Source organism: Scomber japonicus, chromosome 7 (assembly GCF_027409825.1).
Source record: "Scomber japonicus isolate fScoJap1 chromosome 7, fScoJap1.pri, whole genome shotgun sequence".
Classification (NCBI taxonomy): domain Eukaryota; kingdom Metazoa; phylum Chordata; class Actinopteri; order Scombriformes; family Scombridae; genus Scomber; species Scomber japonicus.
The window spans coordinates 36,350,519-36,360,518 of NC_070584.1; the positions used below are offsets into that span (position 1 = coordinate 36,350,519).

At 47.8% G+C, this 10,000-nt stretch overlaps 1 protein-coding gene across 1 annotated transcript in view; it reads right to left on the reverse strand.

Annotated features, from left to right (window-relative positions):
* Window positions 1-9,979: 9,979 nt before the first annotated feature.
* The window catches only part of LOC128362372 (NLR family CARD domain-containing protein 3-like), a 19,534-nt gene continuing 19,513 nt past the window's right edge, over window positions 9,980-10,000 (reverse strand). Inside the window, exon 9 of the mRNA XM_053323112.1 lies at window positions 9,980-10,000. This exon is cut by the window's right edge and continues 572 nt beyond it. Coding sequence (XP_053179087.1) covers window positions 9,980-10,000 — 21 coding nt within the window.

The following is a 10,000-nucleotide window of genomic DNA, read 5'->3' on the forward strand; positions in this document are numbered from 1 at the left end:
ACTTATGACGTAAACAGGTGCCAAGAAGATAATAACTCATAATTTGAATAATAAGAAAAATGTTTTTGGATTACAGTATGCACTATACATGGCACTGGAGTGGCAATTTGACTTCTCCCAGGTGAGAAATTGTGAATTACTTAATGGCCATACTGTATTTAAGGTTTGAAATTGCAATGACATATCTGTCTGCATCTAATAGAAAGATATGCCACAACTGAGGATGTGGTGGTGCCAGCTTCTTCTGGACAACATTGAACAACAAAGGTATAATAGATGATGGCAACAATGCATTTAGTGTTTTTTTGGTTTGTTGTTGTTGTTCAGTGGTCTGATATCTTATTTGTTTTTAGGAAGAGGAAACATGAGTCCGAGTCCAATGAAAAGGAAAGGTCTGTACTTAACTGACTGTAATACCAGGGTATGAACCCAACCATGAATTCTGTGTCCAGTACTCTCAAATTGTGTTTATTAAAAGTGTGTGAGTTTAAAATGTTACATTAGAAGGATCTGGTATAACTAAGATGACATCTATGAATATTTCCATGTAGGAAGAGACACTACAGCAACCCTCCCCACAAGACACCACCATGCAAGATGAAAGAGAGGAAGACTTGGCACTTTCTATTGATATGGTATTATAATAATGCCTTTACTCAGTACTTGATATCTGAACAGGCTGTAAACTATTAACATAATAGTAAGTTTGTTTATTAAATAGATTCAGTGCTCACACTTTCAGTGTTCTATAAATATATTTACCAACAGAAAATATAATAAATAAATGTTAATTGTTTCAGTTGCCATCTTGCCTGTTGGAGGAGATCTTTGCTGAGGTTGTCCTGAGTGATGGAGATGTGGCAATACTGACCCTCTCCTTGGTGTGTCACCGCTTCCAAGAAGTGATGGTTCAGAAGAAAAGCTCATTTCATGTGGCTTAACAGTAAGATTTAGAAACACAAAACATATGTTATATTTATAAACCGCACTTTATTTCCAGGTTAGATTAATTGGTGACATTTTTTTATAGGTGTTGCAACATGGAGCAAGTTCTCAGAAGCATACCGAGCAGAGTTCTACAAGCCATATTCCCTGGAAACCTGCAGAGAGTGCAATGAGACATATAAAAACTGCATTCTGGTAAGCAACATGTTAATATCATAGCTGTTTTTGTTATTATCTCCAAGACTTTGCAGTAGAGAACTGTTTCTCATCAATAAATTAAGTTGATGTAGGTAATGAGAAAATATTGCTAAAACCCTATCAGTCTATTTCCATGGGCATCCCTAATTTGCAGTAATAGTTTATGCAATAGTAAAATAATAGAAATATGGAAACACTCGTAACCCTTCAAAACTGACATAAGCAAACATTGCAATTATGAGTAATGAGACCCACCAAATAGAAAAAAATGAAGTGGGGCCTCAAAAAGGTACTGTTAATTCATTAATAAATCTTTTTTTTAACCACAGGCTATGCAGGAAAGGGGAAGAGAGGGGAGCTGCGGGGAATATTCTGAGTGACCTCATTGATTGGTCGGTGAGTATTTTCATCTCAATACAATTTTCAAAGCTTTTAGTTACTTTGAAGACTGAATGGCTGCAAACTGTCAGTTATATTCTCAACAAATGTGTTCATGACTAAATGAATAACTTTAGTTATCATTGACAAACATTATACTTTTGTATCCAAATTGAGTGACATGTTATGCTTTCCTTTCTTTTACTTGACAGAAGTTGAAATACTGAGAATAGTTCATTTTGTAATCTCTCTCTCTCTCTCACTCTCTCTCTCTCTCTCTCACTCTCTCTCTCTCTCTCTCTCTCTCTCTCTCTCTCTCTCTCTCTCTCTCTCTCTCTCTCTCTCTCTCTCTCTCTCTGTGTGTCTCTCTCTCTCACTCTCTCTCTCTCTCTCTCTCTCTCTCACTCACTCTCACTCTCACTCACACTCACTCACTCACTCACTCACACACACACATATAGGTGTTCAAGTTCCAGCTGGAGGAGGGTGGCATGAATACTTTGGGAATGTTGCATGATGGAAGACATGTGTCTTGGGATCCAACCAATGTCACCCTCTACAGCCTCCCTATCTAAAAGATAGGGACATTATTATTTTGTTGTTCAATAAATTGTTGAAATAAAAAAAAACATTCTTGAGCCATTTTTCTTTAGACATGTGTTGTAAAATGCTGCAGATGATTTATCAGTCTGTGGTGGCAAGTGTGTTTTGTGCTGGGGAGTCAGCATCAGACACAAGGATGCAAGCAGCTTGGTGGTAGAGAGATGTACACTGAAGTTGTGACAGGCCATTCATAATATAAGACAGGTTTCCATTACTAATGTTATAAACGGTGACAAACCTATTTATTATTAGTAGAAACACATGTCGCTGAAAAATACATTGAAATGTCTATTTTTTAAAATCAGCCTTCAGTCAAATAGTAGACTTTACATTGTTATCATGGTGGAATAATGTGTCCTCACATCAATAATCATCTCAAGTAATTCAACATGTCTCTTTATCTTTAAGTGTTCGTGTAGTAAGTGTTTATGTATCAATCCGTCATTTTGCGCTGTTTCGACTGAGTTTCTGAATTCCCGACATCCCCTGAACACACCACAATTACGACATGTGACGTATGTAACATGGGCGGGGCTCGACCTTTGTGGGCGGAGCTGGACGTCCAGCAGGGGGAGACGGGGGGCCAGCAGGGGGAGACGGGGGGCCAGCAGGGGGAGACGGAGGGCCAGCAGGGGGAGACAGGGGGCCAAAGCCAGCAGGGGGAGACGGAGGGCCAGCAGGGGGAGACGGGGGGCCAGCAGGGGGAGACGGGGGGCCAGCAGGGGGAGACGGAGGGCCAGCAGGGGGAGAAGGGGGCCCAGCGGGGGGGAGACGGAGGGCCAGCGGGGGGAGACGGGGGGCCAAGGCCAGCAGGGGGAGACGGAGGGCCAAGGCCAGCAGGGGGAAACGGAGGGCCAAGGCCAGCAGGGGGAGACGGGGGGCCAGCAGGGGGAGACGGGGGGCCAGCAGGGGGAGACGGAGGGCCAGCAGGGGGAGACGGGGGGCCAAGGCCAGCAGGGGGAGACGGAGGGCCAGCAGGGGGAGACAGGGGGCCAAAGCCAGCAGGGGGAGACGGGGGGCCAGCAGGGGGAGACGGGGGGCCAAGGCCAGCAGGGGGAGACGGAGGGCCAAGGCCAGCAGGGGGAGACGGGGGGCCAGCAGGGGGAGACGGGGGGCCAGCAGGGGGAGACGGAGGGCCAAGGCCAGCAGGGGGAGACGGAGGGCCAAGGCCAGCAGGAGGAGACGGGGGGCCAAGGCCAGCAGGGGGAGACGGAGGGCCAAGGCCAGCAGGGGGAGACGGGGGGCCAGCAGGGGGAGACGGGGGGACAAGGCCAGCAGGGGGAGACGGGGGGCCAGCAGGGGGAGACGGGGGGCCAAGGCCAGCAGGGGGAGACGGAGGGCCAAGGCCAGCAGGGGGAGACGGGGGGCCAAGGCCAGCAGGGGGAGACGGGGGGCCAGCAGGGGGAGACGGGGGGCCAAGGCCAGCAGGGGGAGACGGGGGGCCAGCAGGGGGAGACGGAGGGCCAAGGCCAGCAGGGGGAGACGGGGGGCCAGCAGGGGGAGACGGGGGGCCAGCAGGGGGAGACGGAGGGCCAAGGCCAGCAGGAGGAGACGGGGGGCCAAGGCCAGCAGGGGGAGACGGGGGGCCAAGGCCAGCAGGGGGAGACGGAGGGCCAAGGCCAGCAGGGGGAGACGGGGGGCCAAGGCCAGCAGGGGGAGACGGGGGGACAAGGCCAGCAGGGGGAGACGGGGGGCCAGCAGGGGGAGACGGGGGGCCAAGGCCAGCAGGGGGAGACGGAGGGCCAAGGCCAGCAGGGGGAGACGGGGGGCCAAGGCCAGCAGGGGGAGACGGGGGGCCAGCAGGGGGAGACGGGGGGCCAAGGCCAGCAGGGGGAGACGGGGGGCCAGCAGGGGGAGACGGGGGGCCAAGGCCAGCAGGGGGAGACGGGGGGCCAGCAGGGGGAGACGGGGGGCCAAGGCCAGCAGGGGGAGACGGGGGGCCAGCAGGGGGAGACGGAGGGCCAAGGCCAGCAGGGGGAGACGGGGGGCCAAGTCCAGCAGGGGGAGACGGGGGGCCAGCAGGGGGAGACGGGGGGCCAAGGCCAGCAGGGGGAGACGGGGGGCCAGCAGGGGGAGACGGAGGGCCAGCAGGGGGAGACGGGGGGCCAAGGCCAGCAGGGGGAGACGGAGGGCCAAGGCCAGCAGGGGGAGACGGGGGGCCAAGTCCAGCAGGGGGAGACGGGGGGCCAGCAGGGGGAGACGGGGGGCCAAGGCCAGCAGGGGGAGACGGGGGGCCAGCAGGGGGAGACGGGGGGCCAAGTCCAGCAGGGGGAGACGGGGGGGCCAGCAGGGGGAGACGGGGGGCCAAGGCCAGCAGGGGGAGACGGTGGGCCAAGGCCAGCAGGGGGAGACGGAGGGCCAAGGCCAGCAGGGGGAGACGGGGGGCCAAGGCCAGCAGGGGGAGACGGAGGGCCAAGGCCAGCAGGGGGAGACGGGGGGCCAAGGCCAGCAGGGGGAGACGGGGGGCCAAGGCCAGCAGGGGGAGACGGGGGGCCAGCAGGGGGAGACGGGGGGCCAAGGCCAGCAGGGGGAGACGGGGGGCCAGCAGGGGGAGACGGAGGGCCAAGGCCAGCAGGGGGAGACGGGGGGCCAGCAGGGGGAGACGGGGGGGTTAGGGTTACTTCAACAGCTCAGAGACTTTTTTTCATCGTCAACCTAATTACTAAATTTCCTCAACTGCCATAAATTCCCATAATTCCCATGGAAGGTTTCCAATTTGGAATATTTCCAAAATTCCCCATCTTAACTTCTCATGGAAATTTACCGGAAATTTTCCACCCCTTTGCAACCCTTTGCAACCCTTTGCAACCCTACACACACACACACACACACACACACACACACACACACACACACACACACAGACACAAAAACCCATCTATTTTAGAATGAAGCATGCATGTGATGTATTCACTAGGAATACAGTCCATGATAATGTTGTGCCATGAGCTTTTCGTTGGGACAGCGTTCTTGAAGAAGAGCAGAATATTCTTCCTAGCCGCAAAAGTCAGAATATTGAAAAGTCTCTTGTGATTATTGTCATTGATCTGACCATCCGGCAGACCAAGTATAAGACACATAGGGTCCATCCTGATTGAGACGCCAAAGATAGCAGACAGTTCATTCACAATACCAAACCAGTACCTTTGCAACTTCACACAAGACCAGAGGCAGTGAACATAGTTACCAATCTCAGAGTTACATTTCCAGCAGAGTGGGGATTAGCATCCATTTTGTTTTTGAGGGTGGGTGTGATATGTGTGCGATGAACAATTCTGAACTGAATGGATTTGGTTCGGTTACACACAGAAATGTTCATAGCCTGAGACCAGACTTCCTGCCAGTCAGAATCATCTAAAGTGATGCCCAAGTCTTTTTCCCAGGCTTGCTTGGTGACTTGAGAGGTAAGAGGAGAGATCGAATTCAAGGCTCTGTAAAATACAGTAATAAGTTTCTTATCAATCTGTAGAGACAGGGCTTTTTCAACACACGAGGTGGTATTATTAGTCATTAAGGAGGTGTCTTTAATTATGAAATTTCTAATTTGTAGATATCTGTAGAAGTCCCCTTGATTAAATAAGCCAAATTGTTGTCGTAACTGCTGAAAGGACAGTAATATCTGGCCTCCAAATAGATCACCTAAATTCTTCAGTCCTTGGTTTTTCCACACTCTAAAGCCCTGGTCCACACAGCCTGGCAGGAAGTCTGGGTTGTCAAGGAAGGGAGTGAGGGGGGATGATAGCCGAGCCCGGCCTTCTATGGAGCGAATGGATCTCCAGGCCCTGATGGTGCTGAGAGTAATAGGGTTAGTACAGAGGTTCTTAACAGATTCAGGGTTGTTCAAAAACAATAGGTTCAACAATGGACACTTTGACTGAGAGGATTCAATATCATGCCAAATTGAGGCTGGATCACATTTGCGCCAGCTTGTAATCACCCGCAGGTGCGATGCCAGTTGATAAAATCTGAGATTGGGTACATCTAAACCACCCTCACTGCCCGCCATCTGAAGCTTTGCTATTTTCAAGCGGGGCTTTCTTTTGCTCCAGATAAAAGAGCTTAGCCAGCCTTCAAGCACCTTGATAACCTTGTTAGATAATAAAATCGGGATCATCTGCAGAGGGTATAGCAGTCTGGGCAGAATGTTCATCTTTATGAGAGCAACCCTACCTAGCCAGGAAAGAGGGAGGGGCCCAGCAGTTCAAATCTGACTTTAGAGCATCCAAGAGGGGGGGGAAGTTGGACTTAAACATCTCATCAAAAGTAGGTGTCACATACACTCCCAAGTAGGTGAAGCCGGTGGGAGACCAGCGAAATGGGAAAGGCTCAGCCATACAGGGAACAGATGTTAACGACCCCAGGGGCATAGCTTCAGATTTCGTAAAGTTAATTTTATATCCTGAAAAGATACCGAATGCTGAAATTACCTTAATCAGGCAGGGAACAGAAGTCTGGGGGCGCAACAAATTTATCAAAATGTCGTCCGCGTACAAAATAATTTTGTGTTCCCTTTCACCAACAGGGATACCAGAGATAAAAGTGTTCTGCCTTATTGCCTGGGCCAGGGGCTCTATAGCAATATCAAAAAGGAGGGGGCTAAGGGGATCGCCCTTCATATTCCCGCGGCGAAGGGGGAAATTTTCAGATCTCAATCCGTTAGTCAAAACTGCTGCCATTGGAGTGTTATATAGAACCCTGATCCAGTTTACAAAATTATCCCCTAGGCCAAATTCCTCCAGAACATAAAACAAATACGACCACTCGACCCGGTCGAATGCCTTCTCGGCGTCGAGGGACAGCACGAGGGCCGGATCTTTACAGTTCTGGGTCAATTGGATGATGTTAAGGAGCCTCCTTACATTATCAGAGGAGCTCCTGCCCTTAACAAAACCGGTCTGGTCCTCATTGATAATACAGGGCAGCACCTTCTCTAGGCGCAAGGCTAATATTTTGGAGAGCAGCTTTTGGTCAGAGTTGAGCAGGGCTATCGGCCTGTAGGAGGCGCAACTACACGGGCATTTACCTTTTTTTAGGATGAGGGAAATGTTGGCCTCCCTAAGAGATTGAGGTAGGATCCCACTTTCATATGAATGGTTAAGCATAGACAGCAAAGGGTCCAAAAGAATATCACTAAACTCCTTATAAAACTCACAGCCAAACCCATCTGGCCCTGGGGCCTTACCGGATGGCATGGATCTCAAAGCAAGTAATGCTTCCTCTCTAGTAAAAGGGGAATTCAGTATTAATCTTTGATCCTCTGTAGCTTTAGGCAGTGTCAAATCAGCAAAACAATGGCGCATTAGGGACAGGGCATTGTCAGGCTGCTCGGAGCTATATAGGTTAGAATAAAACGAAAGGAAGTGTTTATTAATAGTTTTGGTATCAAACGACCGAACACCATCGGAATCCACAATAGAAACAATATTTTGAGAATCTGCCCTCCTCTTGACAAGATTAGCAAGATACTTTCCCGGTTTGTCCCCAAACTCATATAATCTCTGCCTGGCAAATTTAAAAGATTGTTCAGAGTCCTGTATCAAAACGGTGTTCAAAGCAGCACGTGCAGATAGTAGCTCTTTAAGTAAATCTGGATTTGGGCTAGACAAATGACTTTCTCCAATTCAGTTAATTTAGATTCAAGGAGTTTGCGCTGTTCATTCTTCCTGCGTTTTTTGGATGCAACAAAGGACATAATCAGTCCACGGGAAAATATTTTACACGTCTCCCAAAGGATAGAGGGATTGTCTGTGGAAGATGAATTAATAGAATAAAAAATCTTAAATTCTGAGGTAAAGTAAGAAATAAACTATCACGAAGAAGATAGGGATGAAATCTCCAGTGCCGTGACAACGCTCTGTCTCCAGTGAAAGAATATACCAAATAAAGGGGAGCATGGTCTGATAACACAATGTTGCCGATAGAACATGAAAGGGCAAGAGACATTTTTGAGGAGGGGATGAGAATTAAATCGATTCTAGTATAGATTTTATGTGGGGCTGAGAAAAAAGTGAACTCTGAATCAGTAGGGTGAAGCTGCCTCCATACATCAGAATATTCAATGTCATGGCATATATTAGAAAGCACCCTAGCCCGTTTAGATGGGGGAGAGATATCAGGTGGGAGTTTATCAAGAGAGGGATTAAGGTGACAATTAAAATCCCCGCCCACAAAAGAGTCCTCAGAGGCCAGATCCATAAATACTGCAAAGGCCTTAGAAAGAAAATCAGGAGAATAACCTGGGGGGGCAGTACAGGTTCATAAATGTTACCTCCTTTCCTGTAAGTATACCCTTAACAATTACATATCGGCCCTGGCTGTCTGTAACACAATCAAGCGGTCTAAACATCAGCTTTTTACTTATCAGAATGGCGACACCCCTACTGAAAGAAGAATATGATGTAGCAAAGACTTGGCCCACCCACCCCCTTTGCATCTTAACATTATCCTTGTCCTCCAGGTGAGTCTCCTGGAGGAAAGCAATGGGAACGTCCTGATTTTTCAAAAATGATAAAAGCGCGGACCTCTTGGCGGGTTTTTGGAGGCCGCGGACGTTCCAGGAGCACAGCTTAATATTATTTAAAGCAGACATGGCCACAAAACACTATTATCACCAAATGATGAAAGTTAAGATTCATTGTAAGTTGTGTGTCTGAAACTGAGTCTGCACTAAACTGAATGAATGATAGAACTATTAATAATGTTCACATTATTATTAGAGGGACATTTTTCTGAATGTGACGATAAAGACAGATCAAATGAAAGCTTCTATTATTATTGATCATCCTTTTTTTATTGGACATAACAGGTGATACAGCAGTTCCATTTATTTCTGCCTGAGTAACACAAACATACAAATGATCAACTTTACTTGGTAAAAAGACAAAAACAGCAAATAAGAAACATGTGAAAAGATTAGAAACAGATGAATGATGGTGTAAATGAGCTTTTTATTGTGGATATTTAGTAAGGCGCTAAACTGTCAGCTGTTTGTCCTCTAATATTCTGTTCACATACAGCCAGAGCTGCAACTATTAGTCCATTCATTGATTATCCATCAACACTAAATCAGCACTTAATCATCATTTTAGTCCTTTTGAAGCTTTTCTTTGTCTCACATGATAATAAACTGAATATTTGATGTTGTGGACTTTAGTTCAGACTAAATGAGACATTTAAAGACGCTGCCTTTGACTCTGTCCAATTACAACCAGCATTTCACACTATTTACACTATTTCCTGACATTTTAGAGACACAACTATGAATGGATGAATGGATGAATCATCATGTTGATTGACAGCTGTACATGCACATCCAGTAGAGACACACATAAAAACATGTTGGTTTCTGAATCCACTATATGATTCAAAAAACAAGTCATTGAACAAGAAGCCAAAAAAGCAAATAAGAGGAGAAAGAACAAAGTTCCTCTATAGGCCAGCAGATACTTCCTGTCATTATGTGTGTTATAGTTAGTGGCTAAACTCTTCCAACATGTTTAAAAAGCTCGCTCACAACTTGACGTTTCAGTAAACTTTGAGCCGCTGGTGGTTTTCTCTCTGAGAGCTTCTGAGTTTCACTTTGGGTGTTGGACTTGAACATTGACTGAGACTCATAAGGATCAAAGCCACCACCTCCCAACCTCCAAACAGTCCTCTAACAGACTGAGATATCTGCTCTGAGAAAATCAGCTTCTGGTTTACAGCTTTTTAAATGTGGATATATGTGACTGACTAACTAACTGTCAGTCATGTGGAAACCATGTTGGCTTTACAAACTCTATTTACAACCAGTGAGAGATCAGGTTGGTACTAAATAACATGAGAACCTTTCTCTGACAGGAGGAGACTCTCCTTCCTACAAACCACACAGAGACAC